At 40.0% G+C, this 17,577-nt stretch overlaps 1 protein-coding gene across 9 annotated transcripts in view; it reads right to left on the reverse strand.

Annotated features, from left to right (window-relative positions):
• Window positions 1-17,577, reverse strand: part of LOC135115875 (uncharacterized) — a 33,379-nt gene that overhangs the window by 14,485 nt on the left and 1,317 nt on the right. For 4 of the 9 annotated variants that reach the window (XM_064032961.1, XM_064032962.1, XM_064032969.1 and 1 more), the window contains exons 2-5: window positions 17,442-17,577; window positions 8,140-8,233; window positions 6,202-6,372; window positions 603-749 (exon numbers count right to left, since the gene is read on the reverse strand). The exon at window positions 17,442-17,577 is cut by the window's right edge and continues 110 nt beyond it. In XM_064032961.1, coding sequence (XP_063889031.1) covers window positions 603-749; window positions 6,202-6,372; window positions 8,140-8,233; window positions 17,442-17,564 — 535 coding nt within the window. In that variant the 5' untranslated portion in view covers window positions 17,565-17,577. The remainder of the gene's footprint in view (window positions 1-602; window positions 750-6,201; window positions 6,373-8,139; window positions 8,234-17,441) is intronic. The other 5 variants (XM_064032965.1, XM_064032963.1, XM_064032967.1 and 2 more) reach the window with 2 other exon arrangements.

Below are 17,577 nucleotides of genomic sequence, written 5' to 3' on the forward strand. Positions count from 1 at the left end.
ACCTCGTGTTTAGGTTTGATCACTGAATTTACAAGTGAGAGCGTCAACAAATGTGCAAGGCAAGACGCGACGGGTGACGCCTGGTAAGGGCCGGAGGGGCATCCACTGCTTGCCTCGCCGGCAGCAGGGCCTCGCCCCTTGCTGCACGGCCTCAGCGAGGCGCGAGGCCAGACTGTCCAGGCTAGCTGCGCAGGGAAGACGAAGTTTCGAGTCGTTTCTTACCTTGAGCAGAAAGTTTTAGTTCTGGGCCGAGGGAACATTCTGTAACAATACTTACCAAGTTTGATGACCTTGTGAAACGTAATGACTACCCACGTCACTCTACGTAGTAGATCTCCTCCCTCCCTCCTTCCCCTCCTCTCAATTTCTAAGTCTAATCGCGGTACTGACCAGGGGGAGTGTTGCCCTTCGCAGCCTCGCCCCCACCTGCGCCGGGAGGCTGCCTAGACCATCAGGACTTACCTTCGGACAGGTGCCGACCATACCTGAGACGCCTAGCTACGGCCTACCGCTGCTGCAGGACGCTCCGCAGCGTGGAGAACAGAGGGGCGCGATTCGCGGTGGTGTGACTGGCGGAAGTAGGGGGGGGTTTGGAGACCTACCGTGGCGGTCCCCCCGGAGGGAAGGATCCCAGGAGAGAACCACGGTGATCTTGCCATACTGGTCCATGATCTTCCACACCGGTGCTTCATCGTGCAGGCCCAGGGTGTAGATGGTCTCACATACGATCTTGGGAATGGCAGTGATGGCTGCGAGTGGGAGAGCTCAGCGTTACCGAATTCAAGGAGCAAAGCGCTAACGGGGGCCAAATTGGGTAACAAATAAGATCTCTTGTTGAAAGACGCTATCTGTAGAAGAATTGTTGGCAGTCATCACTAGACCTACGGTAGAATTTGTCTCATCGCCCTTGACTCATGGACGAGCCAAAGACATGTTGAAGAGAGGAGAAAAAGTTTGAATGACGCCCTTCTATTTCTATTATAATGAAGAAAGAAAAACAGTATCGTCTGCTCTTTATGAGGATGTCAGACACTTGACTCTATCATGAGATGGTCCTCTGTCATGTTACTGTGAGAGACAATGTTCGATGATTATCTGTCCGTCCACAAGTCGCAGATCGAGTCCAAAACAGATATGTTTAGACAGTGCATGTGGCTGGTCTGCCCCTCTGTCCTACCACCTCTATCCGCAAAGGTCGCAAAGGAACATTTGAACACCTGCAAAATCGCTAAGTTTTGGTATCAAAGTTGAAAAAAAGAAAACTAAACTGCAGCATTGCCAAGGAAACAGAGTCCATAGTAGAACTGAGGCAATAAGAAAATTAAACTAATGACAAGAATACTCATAAAAGTAGAACATCAGAACACTCATTTTCTGACCTTGTAAAACAATAAAGAAATAAGGAAACTATGAATGCAATCAATAGAAAGGTAACTCGATCCAGGCGGTCATGCAAAAATACTGCTGATGTGTATCACGAGTCTATCTTCAATAATCCGTCGTAAATAAATGTGACTTCATATTACATGGTTTGAGAGTTCAAAACTTGTACAGCAACTTATAAAAAAAATCTATTAATTTTGGTGCAGCTCTCCCCTTCGCAAAAACTCACTTCATCCCGAGATTGTGCTCTTAGGACTACATTTTATGGGTTTATCGTCACCTTACTGTCAAAAGCTTATGAAGGTAGTCGCAGTGCTATATGGATGGTCACCTAAGGAAAAACATGTAATTCACACACTAAGTCACCTCTTACAAATGCGTAAGTTAATAAACAAATCAATACCAGAGTAAATAAAGGCTTAAGGAGTAACATAGGAATAATAAAATGAGAGAATTTTGGAAGTACTTGTAAAATGGATCCTCCTATCCAACTAGCACTGTAGCTCTGTGTGTCCGTCTGACTCTGGCCAAACCCTGAGGTCCTGGGCAACTGCTGTGATTATTCTATTTTCCTGAAGTAACTAGACTCATTAATCTCTCTCATCTTTACTCTGAAACTCAAGAGTCAAAAAGTTAAGTGTGAAATTGAAAATAATTATAGTTTTGCGTTCTGTCTCTCAGGGTTTGGCCATCTTTATCACGTTGTCCAGTTATACATCCAGCTTTTCAGTTTTCTCTTCTTTCTATGGTGTTATTTCCCTCATGTTGCGAAAAAAAGGTGATTTTTAATTGTGGGGAGGGAGAGTGTTGTGCTGTGGTGGAGGGGCGGAGGGGTGATGAAATATTGATTGTCAGGCAAATATGTGAATGCAATAAACATCTCTCTATTCCGATGGAGGGGTGTGTGTGGGGGGAGTGGGATTGTTTAATGACATTCATCAAATAATTTTAAGACATTTAGATAAAAATAAACTGCAAATAAGTTGAATGAACACCCAACGCAAGACTGGAGCGTTTGAGTGAGTGAGTGCCGTGAACAGGAGCCGCTGGGGAGGGAGGGAGGAAACAGTCCATTGATTCTTAACACTACATGTAAGGCTAAGGGGGGAGGGGGGCGGAGCGTGGCAGCAGATAAAATATTTAGTCATCGCAACATGGGGCCACCTTCCTTCAAGAGTTGAGGTCAAACTATGAGAACTGGATGTGATAACCCTACTGTACTGTCCGTGTGGTCGTGGAGGCAGGTGGAGCGTTCTGCCCAGGGGAGGAGGAAGATGAGGCAGTAGTCAGCATGCAGGGGAGTTGACAGGTACCAGCTGCTGCTTGCTCTCACAGCCTTGGTGCAGCAACACACGAGGAGAAACAAACAACTCGTATCTGCACCACTTCCAGAAAATGGTTGAGAACTGATGTAAGCAAGTCAGAGAAAATCACAGTAAATCTATGTCATTCAGATAATGCCGTGCAGAAGCTTGCATGCTATTCCAGTTTCTATGTATATACATAAATGTGTGTACTAGGTGTGGTTATAGTTTGTATATATATGTATCTGTACATATATATACACATATTCATATGAGACAAGTAACTTGAGCAGGCTTGTGGAGTACTGAGAGGGCACGGGGCGGCTGTGACCCCTCACAGGTGGTGAACATTAGGGACTCGCCAGCAAGGCCTCGAGGCAGCTCAATGGGTCACCTCAAGCCAGCTTTGTTACGACAACTGTAACTCTGAACATTATAAAACCTGGTGGTTAATAGACTGGTGATGGAAACTTCTTGTTCCTAGTCAGTTTAAATCACAGGTAACAACAGTAACACGATAATGTTGCTCACACTGACCACAAGTTGGCATCTAGTTAACAGTTATAAATGCAAGGTTTATTGGGGAAAGAAAAAACACAGTGTATTAATTTTTACCTGGTTAGTGTTAGCTACTCTAATTAGATCAATAATACTATGAAGGAGGCATCGTGGTTATTTAGATGGATCAGTTCATGTCATGGTAAACGAATCCTTCAAGGGAGTGAATCAGTAGTCAAATATGCTTATGTTATCAACGCTACTTAGAGCAAATACTGAGTGTGAGTGAAGCTTCGTGATTACCTGCAAGTAGGCTGGAGACCGAGGGCCGCCTTCTCCCTCTCGGCACAAAAACTCGACTGACGTTACTTACCCTCGTGCCAGAAACAGTTGGTCCACAAGTATATCTAGTTAAGCTCTAGGCAAAGGGCCCTAACACTCCCTACGAGGCGCGCACCGGCAGCCGTGATGGCAAGAGACGTGTGTTGCCCACGCCGCAAGTGTCTGGCGTCAACACCTCCGCCTACACGACACCTTCAACGACTGTGTGTGTGTGTGTGTGTGTGTTTGTGTGTGTACATCTCCGCCTACACAACACCCTTAACGACTGTGTGTGTGTGTGTGTGTGTGTGTGTGTGTGTGTGTGTGTACATCTCCGCCTACACGACACCCTCAACGACTGTGTGTGTGTGTGTACACCTCCGCCTACAAGACAGCCTCAACGACTGTGTGTGTGTGTGTGTGTGTGTGTGTGTGTGTGTGTGCAAACGAATATTAAGGCTATTGCTTCAACCGTACAGTGTCGCATGTTAGTCTTTATCTAAATAACAAATGATGGAATTACAATATTGAAATTATTTCCTTACAGCATTTAGTTATTGGTTAAGTAATTATATGCATACCATGAAATTATTACATTGATTTATCAAGGTTTATGAGAGAGAGAGAGAGAGAGAGAGAGAGAGAGAGAGAGAGAGAGAGAGAGAGAGAGAGAGTTGGTAGTGAGGGCAGGGTTGCACCAAAAGCTCACGGCAAACACTTGAAGGTGATGCAGGAGAGTGAGGAAAGTGTGTGTTCGGAAATTATACAATGATTAAAGTTAGCTTGACTTCACCGTGGCGGCGGAGTGTGGGTGTGGTGTGGGTGTGGCTTGATCAGCGCCCAGGTCGAGGGCGTGAAAAATGGAAAACAATGATCATTTAGTGGATAAAATGTAAGTCACGTTTGAAGGCAAAAAGGTAGTTAAGGCTGTAGCAATATAGGAATTTTAATTATGATTATTTAAAATTATCGCGTGTTTAGATTACCAAAATGTTACATCAGAGATCATCACTTAGCAATAAAACACATAATTAGGCAAGGGAAAGGTGGTTAGCATATTAGGATGGACGAGTCAAGGCAGTTATATTGTTAGTGAACACTTCATAATGAGAAGCAATGTTTACACACAGGTAAGCAACGAATAAGACATGTCAGCAACTTGCTTTGGCTGCACACCTTGAGCCACTTACGAGCACGGCTGTGTCTGGGGTGTCAGGCTGAACCCCGATCCTGGACTTAGGTATTGCCGGTGTATGGTAATGACAGTAATGGTCACTGATGGTAACATAACGTACTGTCCTGCACTACTGGGTCAGGTCCACTGTTGCCTTCATAATGGTACGAGTATGTGCAGCCATACTCTGCAGTGCACACATTTACGAACACTACCTCAACTCACACCTCTAACGCTAAACTATATATATATATATATATATATATATATATATATATATATATATATATATATATATATATATATATATATATATATATATATATATATATATATATATATATATATATCACGAAGATACAAAACACTACCAAATTCAGCAAGAGCTCTATTCATTAAGTAATAGTATAGACAGCAATTGTAAAGCAATAGTAATAACACTAATGATGATACATAACAGTAATAGTAACAACAATAATAATAATAATATTAATGATAATAATGATAATAATAACAATAATAGCATTGAAAATAATAATAATAATAATAATAATAATAATAATAATAATAATAATAATAATAATAACTAATAATAACAATAATAATAATAATAATAATAATAATAATAATAATAATAATAATAATAATAATAATAATGATAATAATAATAATAATAATAATAAAATAATAATAATAATATAAAAAATAATGATGATAATGATAACAACTACAACAATAATAATAATAATAATAGTAATAATAATAATAATAATAATAATAATAATAATAATAATAATAAAAATGGTAAAAATAATGATAATAATAATAATAATGATGATAATAATAATAATAATAATAATAATAATAATAGTAATAATAGTAATAATAATAATAATAATAATAATAACGCCTGGAGAACGCAAGGCCAGCAGCAGCACGCCGCGTGAAGGGTGAGGCTCAGCGCGCCACACTGACACGTGGCGAGGGAAACACATCAATGAATAAACAAATTTGATTCAAATTAATAATTAATTTGATAAACAAGGTGATGAAGAATTTAATAAGCAAAGTGCAAGAGTATTTAATCCATCACCAAAGTTTTGTGTTTTTCTCCCTCATATGCCAGCTGTTCTTTATCAAAGGGTTATCAGAACTTGTTGTTTTGATTGGAAGCCAAGTGTTCATAAATTAAAAAAAAAGATGAATAGCTATCAAACAATATTAGTAATAGTAATAATAATAATAATAATAATAATAATAATAATAATAATAATAATAATAATAATAATAATAATAATAATAATAATAACAATAATAAATGCCAAGTTAACTATGTAATCTACACGTTCAAAAGGAAAGGAAGGAACTACCGAGGACAGACTGACGGAAACAAGACTGGACGATGAAATGGACAGTCAATGACGAAGGAAACACAAGAGAAAGGACAACAAAACCAAATGACAGGGAAGGACAGACACAGACAGCGTGAGTAGTTAGTAGAGAAAGTAGAGTGGTAACTACCTTGTCTGAGCACCTCGACTCCCGCTGGGTACCAATGTTCACCCTGCCTGAGTAAGAGGAAGACTGTATTCTCTGGCAGGGTGCAAAAGTACTCTGGATCTTCGACCTGCGTTCCATCTGCCTCCAACACGACCTTTATCCTCACCTCCCCCAACTCGAGCTTCTCGCGACCTGCGGAGAGACCACCGAGGTTTTTAGACAAGGAAGGAGACACACACTGACAAGATAAGGTAACATCACACAAAGAGTCAACCACTACTCACAATCTTTCATCCCAGGTAAACTCTGGAACTCCCTGCTTGCTTCTGTAATTCCCCCTTTCTATGACTTGAACTCTTTAAAAAGGGATGTTTCAAGACACTTATCCTCTAATTTTGAATAATCCATTTGGCTGTTTTCTTATGGGACTGGCATCTCAGAGGGCCTTTTTTTTTTTATTCTTTCTACTTTTGTTAACGTAGGCCAGTGTCCATCCTGCATAAAAAAGTAATAAGCAATTGGAACAGTCATAGTGAGAGGCTGAGTATCTTTCTTTCTTTTTTGCATTTCCTCTCAGCCATAAGTCGTGTAATAAACTGTCAATGGTCAGGATTTGCCAGTGGTCAGTAGATTCCAGAACTTGAGATTGACAGGATGCAAAACAAAATGGGAGAGATGAAGGATACCAGACTTTTGACCACGACTGCGCATGTACGGATCATACAGGTGAGTGAGCACAAGAACACGAGGCAGAAAAGGAGCCAAGTGCAGATGGTAAGTTGGTAGTGATCTGAAGAACAAGAAGCTCATAATTGATAGAAAAATTGTAGATGAAAAAATCAAACTCGTACTGCAAATGGGACACAAAGATCATATAACCTTTGAATATTTAAAGGTACAACTCTTACACACATATCAGGATCTACAGCAGAATCATGTGCATTATCTACACCAATGAGAGTTTAGTATCATAAGGGTTAGTGGAATAATGCTAAATGTCAGTATCTATGATAATGGAGTGGCGAGCGATGCAGTAAATCAAAGTGAGAAGAGCAAGACATGTATGGCATCAGAGTTTAGACACACGTGATCAAAATACCAGTTTCTTGAAGGATCTCAGCAAATTTAAATCGATATTGCTTAATACACTTTCTCATTTCCTTATTAGTTTGTGGAGGAAGAGAATATATGTGTTTGATGATTTGATCCTGAAATCTAAGAACAAAAGTGGAAGGGAAGAAATCGATTTGAATATCAGGTTCTTAATTCTATTGAACAAAAAGAGTGGAAGAGAAAAAACTAAGATATCTGTTTGATAATCCGGTCCCTAAATTTAAGGAACAAGAGAGAAAGGGAAGAAAAATTTTCGCAATCTGGTCCTTAAGGATTATTAAACAAGAAAGAAAGAAAAAAGAAGTCAGATAATTTGGTTACTTAACTTACTGAACAAGAGAGAAAGCGAAGAAAACAATTTGATAACCAAGTCCCTAAATGTACTGAGCAAGAGTGAAAAGGATGATGATCCGTTCATTAACTTTTCTATTGCTTGATAATCATCAGCAACTTTTTAAACACTTATTTCTTACATTAAACTCAATGAAATATTTCTTTAGCCTAAATATACAATTAACCTCTTACATTATCTTTTCTATCTCCTCTGTCTCCATGCAAACAATATTTACAATGCAGTGGAGGCTAAAGAAGGACGTCCATGGCGGGAAAAGGGTTAAACAGAACGTCAATAACCCTTTCACTGTGATATACAACAAATCACAAGAATAAAAGCACTACGCGATCTTTGCAAGCACCTACGAGAAAGACAAAGGGATTAAAAGAATAGATTTTCCAATGTCTAACCAGTGTAATGTTTAAAAATGACTGTTCAATGAAAAGGATTGTATCAGAATGGTGTGTGATTAAAGAAACTTGTCTCAAACAGCAGTGAAAGGGTTAACTCACCTTTTTCTATGAGTTCGTTGAAGCTGGCTACGACGAGCCCCTTCCGTACCTGGCGCCCGCTGTCCCATACCTTATATGGGCGTTTCCCCTTACCCTGCGAAGACAAGGAGGGTGAGAAAGGGGAAGGAGGCATTTGAAGGGGGAGAGGGCAAAGAGGTCTACATAGTGGGGTAGCTCTGGTGTGTGGGTAAAAGGTAATTAATGATCTCAGGTAAATATGTCAATGTGCTGGATGAATGAGACGAAATGTTACTAATGTGATATAAAGAACTGTAATGTGATAAAGAATTGTAACTTAATGTGAAGGCAGGAATATATATTTAGCTAATGTGGCTTTGGGTGGAAGGTGTCTGGTGTTGTGTTCAACACATACAATGAACTGTTAAAATATTCCTAACCTAAAACTTTTTGATATACGGAAGTATGAAAATAGGGGAGGGAATAATAATAATAACAATAATAATAATAATAACAATAACAATAATAATGACAACAGCAACAAAAGACAACTCAAATATATAAACACAGACCCCCTATTAAGTACAAGAAACTGTGATAAAAGGGTCTTAATACATCAGATAAACACAATACAGAATAAAAACGAATCACGTCCGAAATAAATCAATACTACCAAATACACACACACAAAAAAAAGAGAAATAATAATAATAATAATAATACATAACCGAAAACCATGATTCTACAAATAAACTCAATAAAAAGGGTTACTGTTACTATATGTAATTCAAGTAATGATATAGTAATAAAGGGAAGCAAAGATGGCATTCGCTCTGGAAATTACCCTTAAGTCACTCTAGATAGAAGAACTAATAACATATTTAGTTCCTACCACACATGTAAATAGAGGTTCATAACATCACCATCCACTGGTCAGACTGTGAAATGAGGAATTATGATAAAGATTGGTAAAGAATAACAACTGTATATAAAAAAAGGAAAAATGGCACATCAGACCATCGAAAAATACATGAAAAAATCTAAGAAAGTGTAAAAAAATATATAGAAATTGAGGGATATACGTAAAGTAAATGAAAAGAAAAGGGGGAAAAAGACCAGCTACGATAAATATATACAAAGACTGAAACCCTCCCAAAGTCAACCTAGTCAAGGGAAAGAAGTATGGAGAAAAGTTTGTAGGGAAAAGATCAGAAAAAAAAAAAACAGTTTCATATAGTCAAAATACTGTTGGGGATTGAAAAAAAAAAATAATAAACGATGTAAGACAGAGTAATAAAGAATGAAGTCCTAAAATCTAAACCAATCGTGTCAAAATCCAGAAAAAAAATATGAACTAAAAATTCTTGAGGAAAATATCGGAAAAAAATAGAAAAACTGAGGAAAAGATTGGAAAATGTACAAGAGAGAGCTGCGAGGGAAAGAGTTGACAAATAAAATGATTAACAAACAATAAAAAAAATGAAACCATGACAAAGGAACTCTGGAAGAAGAACCTGAAAAAATACTCTAAGAACAACACAGAAAGAACCCATGAAAACATAGGAAAAGGGCTGGGAAATGCAGGGGAAAAAAAGGAGAGGGAGCGAAACACCATATTCTGTAGTCACTCCCAACACGTCCCAGGTAAACGTATCAGAAAACGTGACTCAACCGTAGACTACAGTATAATGCATCACCAAAAAAATCAACTTTCAGGGACATATATACAATGAAACACACTAGGAAACCTCACAACTAACATGACAAACCAAAGGAAAACACACACACTGCATACCTCCCACGAGACAGCCCAAAAAGAGAGAAAGAAAGGGAAAGAGCGAAGAGGGAGTAAACAGTTTTCTCTACTCTCTGCTTCTCGCTGGCGATCAATAACAGCGTGAATCTCCCAGTCATACAACGTGGGGTAATCGATACAATTCCTTTAACAAATGACATACACAGGCGATCAACGTGCTGCTATGGGAGGGTAAGGTTGGCTATGAGTGGTCTGGCTGACTGGCTGGCTGGCTGGATGGCTGGCTCCTACTTTCACGGAGAGGACCCGCACGGAATCGATCACAAGTAAAAGGGAGGAGCCCAGAAGGATTGTCAGTATCGAAAGGAGGGTATCTTGGCGCTAATGTGACTTGCTAACAGTGGGCAGTGTGTGTGTTAGCTGTGGAAGGGTCTGCTAAGGAGGACTTAGCAGGGGATGGTGCAGGGAGGCACAGCTTGGCTCAGGGAAAGGTTTCTGCTAACATAGCTTGAGGTGGAGGGATAGCTAAGCAAGGTGTGATGTGGGAAACACACACACACACACACACACACACACACACACACACACACACACACACACACACACACACACACACATACACACACACACACACACACACACACATTCTTCCCATACACACCCAAACCAAAACAACACACGAAACAAAGAAAGATGCAGCTCAGACAGCGTTCCAACATGAAAATATGAGCAAAGTAAATCAAAATACGAAATCATCAGGTATACCTCTCTAGCAATACGAAGCTGTGAATGTGCTGCCAACATAACTTCAGCACAAGACTCACCACATTCAGTACATTTAGAATGATTCGAACTAAAACTAAATTCCCTAGTGCCTGTTCATCTAAGTTTTATGGTTAATAAGCTATTGACTATGCAAGACTAGGAATGAAAAGTCAGCTTAGAAATTAAAAGAAAAAACAACTAAACAAAATGATGAAGAAACAAGTCATTGAATAGTTCACTTTGTGGAGAGAGAGAGAGAGAGAGAGAGAGAGAGAGAGAGAGAGAGAGAGAGAGAGAGAGAGAGAGAGAGAGAGAGAGAGAGAGAGAGAATAAAACTGAGCAACTAAATCAACCAGTGAATAAATAAACATAGCAAGCGTGATATGTCCTGTGCATCTCCCTACAATGTACTGTGAAGAGGGGAGTTCATTGATGCCACACGCCCCTCGCATTGCCGAACAGCATGGTAGAAAATAAGAGATGAGTTTCGGAATATGTGAGCTAAAGGATATAATTTCTTGAACGAAAAGTAAAATACGAAAGCTGCATCTGCGATTTTTTGCGTTAACATCAAGAAACAATTGATCGTTATTTTTTTATTATTTTATTTTATTTATTTTTTATTTATTTTTTTTTATGTTTCAGATAAGATGAAAGTTCGTCAGCGGTATTAATGTTTCCTTCAACGAATATCTCCTAGTAAACTTAATATGACAAATAGTGCAACGCTTAATAAAGTGAAAAATTGCATGCCTTTTGCAGTTTGAGATAAAATACAATTAACCATGCAAGTCGTACTAATGAGAGTATTTTTTATTTATTTTTTTTTTTTGCGGAGATTCCCTTCTAGTTAACGATTCAAATGATGGAACTGCCTGGAATGAAGAAATCAACAAGAAACCAACATAATCTTATCGCGTCCAACAAAGTAGTTTCCGGATCATTTTGCTTTGCTTTTATCATTCTCTCCTCCTTGATCTAGCAAATATCCACTTCATTTTCTCTTCTAGCTAACGTAACAAACGACGGAACAGCCTAGAGTGAAAAAAAAACAAACAAGAAATCAACACAACCTTATCGCGTCCATCACCAGAAAGTTTTCCGGTCAACGTTGCTTCACATTTTAAACATTCCCTCCTTCTCGATCTGGCAAATTTCCACCCCGCTCCCTGCAAACTCGCCCGGCCAGCATGATGCATTACCGCCACATCTTCATTACCCACGTACAGGATCATGCTGGATTCCAACGTTCCACCTGCATACCACACCACTCCACCCACTTGCATACCCCATCTCTCCACCCACCTGCTTTCCTCCCACTCACTCCCACGCACGCCACCCACGCTTTGATTCGAGGATAATTACAGCTCGTTTATATTAACATGATGGATAGTCCCGCATACTCCTTCCCTTCTTCAATTAGTCAGTGAGTACGGTCCGTCATGTTCCTGGCTGGTGATCGGCTGTGGACATTTGGCTCGTGATTGATCGGTGAAGTGGTTACAAAGAGACCGAGACTTGAAGTGTGACATAGAGGTTTCACTAAGAGCTTAGGCTTAGGAAGTAAATGATGATAGTAATAACAATAAATAGCACTTGATCGATAATTAGGTAAATAGACGGAAGAAACGAAGAGCAGTTAATTAAAAACACTAACTACTGATTTTCACACATTACAGAAACCGAGAGAGAGAGAGAGAGAGAGAGAGAGAGAGAGAGAGAGAGAGAGAGAGAGAGAGAGAGAGAGAGAACACTACCTATAAATTATCAACATCATAATACAACCCACACACGTGTCTTCCCGGGGCAAGGCACGCAATGACTGACCAGACTAATAGATGCAGGACAAGCCTCTTACTAAACGTAGAATTAACTATAGGCTTTTCTGACTAAACTCTAAACTCATTACTTCCTCTCTTGCCTTTCCATGCATGCCTTTCTTTCCTAATGGAGAGGCAGTTTCCTCGGACGCACATCGCCGACAAATGATACTTCGATAATTTAACGGCCAGTGACTCTGAAACTCTTGTTACTTCATTTAAGAACGTAAAGGTAGTTACAGAAGCCAGTAGTTCTAGAGCAAATCAGTCCCTGTTCGAGCCGTGCCTACCTACGTCCACCCATCATCCTTAACAATAAATCTATCTCATCTTCCTGCAAAGCTCCCTATTGACACAACACTAACAACCGGATCACTAAGTCTATTCCTGTCATGCACCACTGTATTTCAGTTACACTGCACGAATCTACCGAGAAAATATAAAATGGGTTTGAACTCCTTGATCATTCACCCATTTTGTTATCAGCGGTATCTTTCAGAATTCTACTTTCATCTTGTACTAGACTATTTTTTGAAAGCTTAAGAAGAAGCCATAGTAATTAAAGGACTGAATAATACAGCTGATCGGTCCTTCCTAGACAAAGAGGGACAACTAGTGTCCAAGACCATACATCAGCCTTAAGGCTGATTAAGACACGAAAGGCCCCAAATCACAGGTACAACTCAATCCTCTCACTGGTGGGCTATTTTTCCAATAGCCACCAGTAACGTTTTGACGCATTTTTTTTTTTTGTACTGCGGTCTTGAACACCTCTGTAGCCTAGAAAAGACAGAATTAACTTTTTTTTTTCCTCTCTCTCTTTCTCTCCTTCTTCCTCTTTTTTTTTTGTGTGTGAATGTCACTGCAAGCAACACTTCACAATGTCCCAAATACTAATAAAGGGTAACCAAAGTAGGATAGTGTTAAACAATATCACTTCACCTCGAGAACGGCGCTCTGTAACCCTGTTGTTGCAGCGCTATTAAATCAATCAATAAGACAATAAGACAATCTGCTCCTTGGGCATTGTCTTGCCGTGTGAATAAGACTGAGAAAAGTCTGGATGCTTACAAGACTTAGGAGATTGTCGATTTTTTTTTTCTTCTAACGAGCAAAATATCAAGAACACATCAAAACTTCTAAGAAATCAAGGAAACTGATTAGAATACAGAGCTAATATCTGTAGAAAATAGCAGCATACACAGAAAACAAAATCTATGAGGGGCACATGACACACGGCACGTCGAGAAATACAAAATCTTTGAAAAAATATGAAACTCTTAATTCTAAAAAAAAAATGAAATATCTTTTTACATAAGGCATAAAAACTCACAAAACGGAGATTATTTTGACACGTTGATTTAAAAATGTCAATATATTCCTTTAACTTTAAAGTCTGTTCACTCTGAAAAAAAAAAGGAAATAAAAAGAGCTAAATAAAACAGGTAGGAAATACAGTACATTTGTTTATAGATATGTTAAAATACAGACGCCAGATAATATTTGAAGGGCTTTCTACCTGAAGGAAAAATAATAACATTCATGTGGAGTTTAAAGATGAGAATGGGATTTTATACTCTAGTTAACTTACACTACTTATAACAAAGAAAACGTAAAATTAACACTAATTATGTGAAATTAAAGAATTATTTGAAAGAATGATAAAGATGATGATAATGGATATGAGGTTACTTGCGAGTCACTATTATTATTATAATTATAATTATTATTATTATAATTATTATTATTATTATTATTATTATTATTATTATTATTATTAATCACTACTACTACTACTACTGCTTTTGTGATTACGAAAATAGAAGCAGGTACATTAAACTAACTACAATTACAACTACTTGAACAATTACAGTTATAAATATTTAACACAAGATGCTAATATTTACGCACACACACACACACATACACACACACACACACACACACACACACACACACCTTCTAACTGCCCGATTACATTCATAAGTTGTAATGAATTAGGGCAAGATTGGGTGTGTTGGGTGGCTGATGTAGAGTGGGCGGGCTAGATAAGCAAGGAGGCTGGGGGAGGACGTGGGCGGAATGAGGGTGTGATGATGGTGGTGATTGTGGTGGAAGTGACGGTGGTGGTGAACTGCAGGTTCGTCACACGCACACACACAAACTCTCTCTCTCTCTCTCTCTCTCTCTCTCTCTCTTTCTCTCTCTCATTCAAAAACATATAAAACTTCTTTATAAGATGCAACACAATAAAGAAAAATCAATAAGTAAAATAAGAAAAAAGTAAATAATAGTGCAGATAATTAATGATTAAAAATAAAAAAATCCAGAACCTTTTATAAAGAAAGTATCTGTTAAAGGGAAAGAACATATTAAGACTAAACTGAGTGAGAGAACCATTACATTGTTTCTTCTTACATAATGGACAAAAATCAATAATCACACGCTTAACAAAAATATCAGACAGTACTCTCAAAATGAACGTGTAAAAAAAAATAGAGATAAATAATAATGATGCTAAATTAGAGGCGAATGGGATGAGGAGGAGGAGGAGGAGGAGGAGGAGGAGGAGGAGGAGGAGGAGGAGGAGGAGGAGGAGGAGGAGGAGAGCTTTGGTGGTAAATAACATAAGAAATAATACACACACGCGAGGCATCTACTGGAAGGTGCAACATTACTGAATGAAGAAAAAATGGCAAAATAAAACAAAGCAAAGCAAAAATAAATGAGAGCAAATATGAGAGTAGATAATTAACTTAGCACCAAACACACACACACACACACACACACACACACACACACACACAGGGAAGATGCCACACACATCATAACACCATAACACAGAGAGCAGGAAGTTGTTGCGAGAAAGGTGTGTACAGAAGGGTGAGGTGTACAGGTGTCTTGCAGGTGTGGGTGTAGTTGCTCTCAGTAGCTACAATTTACCAATTAAACGAATTTTAATGTGGCGAGGCTTTTTTCTTTAAAGATTATTAGGAATTTCATGAGAGTAACAAACGCGCTTCTTCAGTAATGATTAGCATTGTGTGTGTGTGTGTGTGTGTGTGTGTGTGTGTGTGTGTGTGTGTGAGTAGTGTTCGATGGTACTGCTTCATGATGTACTGTGTAGTGATGTGGAGTAGTGTGGTGTCGGTGGTGTGTGGTATAGTGTGGTGAAGGATGATGCTACACTGTTCTGTGGAGTGTGGTGTGGTGTGGCTTCCCAATGGCTCGCCTGGGTGTAGGGGCTGACAGCGAGGTACTGGAGGTGGTGTGGCGAAGCAAGTGGTAGCGTGAGGGAAAGTGTTAATTATCACCTCGTTATGAAACAGGTAACGGGGGTCTTGCTGCCTCGTTTAAAAAGAGAGGCGTACTTAAAAAAAATGCTGTAATTTTCTCTAAGGCAAACTTAGCAGCCACCATGACATAACAAAAAGAAAAGCGAGAAACAGAAGTTAGTGCAACCCGATTACATTTTTTTTATTTAATTTTATCGCGTACTTTTGAAAAATCGAGAAGCAGTTAGGTAGTCAGTCAGGCATCTAATGAATCACCAGATAAGTTAAAGCGGCAAGTAATTCCCTGTAGTGGCTGTGCGTGACAGGGATCCTGAGCACAGAGGCAATTGGCGTGTTCGTGATGGTTTGCAGGTGGTTATCAGGTAAGTAATCACGACATGCAGGTGTGGCTACGTGTGTTATGACTTGGCGGCACGCAAGTTTGCTTCATTTTATTTACCACTTCGGATCATGGTTATGAGAGTGAGGGTGAAGGGAGAACTAGCATGAAGTGGGTAAAGAAGCAAGGCAAGGTTAATGTAGGGACGAATAAATTACAATATATAACTCCTCAACAGGCATGCAGGGAAGGCAGGAAAGGCAGGGAGGGACGGAGGGAGAGAGGGAGAGTGGGAGGAAAGGACGGAAGGAGGATGGCGTGAAAGGGAACTATGAGACATCAAGAATCGACAGTGTACACATCAAAGATGCACCAAGTTACATTTGTTTTCCCAACGAAGAACTTAATGAGAGCGAACGAAATGCACTGCAGTCTGCAAGGTGATTATGAAACTGAGAGACGCATGCGTGGACTGGGTGGCGAGGCAGGCAGAGAGAGAGAGAGAGAGAGAGAGAGAGAGAGAGAGAGAGAGAGAGAGAGAGAGAGAGAGAGAGAGAGAGAGAGAGGTGGGGATGGGGGGAGGAAAGGGATGACAGAGCGCCTAGCCGGGAAACCTAACCTTACCTTATATTAAAACACTAAATAAGTACAAAATTCATACACGGCTTAAGGTACAGCGAGCACACACTAAGACACGAATGATTCTGATGCAACAAAGCCGACATGAAAATGCAGCCGTGAGGGGACAGGGGAGCCATGGTGAGTCTATGGTGATGGAAGATGAATGGCAAGAGTGGTTACTTCAATGGATTCACTCAGTAATGGGTATGTAATGGCGGAGCAATGGCAGAGAGAGAGAGAGAGAGAGAGAGAGAGAGAGAGAGAGAGAGAGAGAGAGAGAGAGAGAGAGAGAGAGAGAGAGAGAGAGAGAGAGAGAGAGAGAGAGAGAGAGAGAGAGAGAAGGGGGGGAAGGGGGCACGTGAGTTCAGGAGGGAAGGAGGCAAGGGCACTTAAAAAAAAGACTACAAGAGAGGTTTGGAGGAATATTGGAGGGAAGGATTGAGTGTTAACTGAATGCAAGGAAGTGTAGGTGTAGAGTGAGGTGGAGAAGGTAGAGTGGAGGTAAGAGCAGTGAGGAGGAGGGAGGCAGCTCTTTGCTTCCCTCCCTCCCAGCAGCGACCCCTGGCTGGGAAGGCACTGTTCTCACCGACAGAGGTGAACAGGAAAATGGCGTTTGCTTTTCCTCTTATTTAAACTTGATGTGAGGTATGATGGCCTAGTAGTGATGGCATGAGGGAAGGTGCCCCCGCCCCGGCCCGGCTCCTGGCCAGCGGGGGGCGGGTGGGGCTGGGATGAGGCCGGCTGACAGAACAGAGATTCATACTAACTTGAGCAGGCATTGGTTCTCGGGTTGAGGTCCTGATCTGCTGTAGGTCGCTGATCAAGGGAATGATCATTGAGGTGTAAATATCATCCAGCAAGTTCGTAGGGTCTGAGCTAGCCTCTGCCATGGTCCACACCGGG

The sequence above is a fragment of the Scylla paramamosain genome, chromosome 30 (assembly GCF_035594125.1).
Source record: "Scylla paramamosain isolate STU-SP2022 chromosome 30, ASM3559412v1, whole genome shotgun sequence".
Lineage (NCBI taxonomy): Eukaryota > Metazoa > Arthropoda > Malacostraca > Decapoda > Portunidae > Scylla > Scylla paramamosain.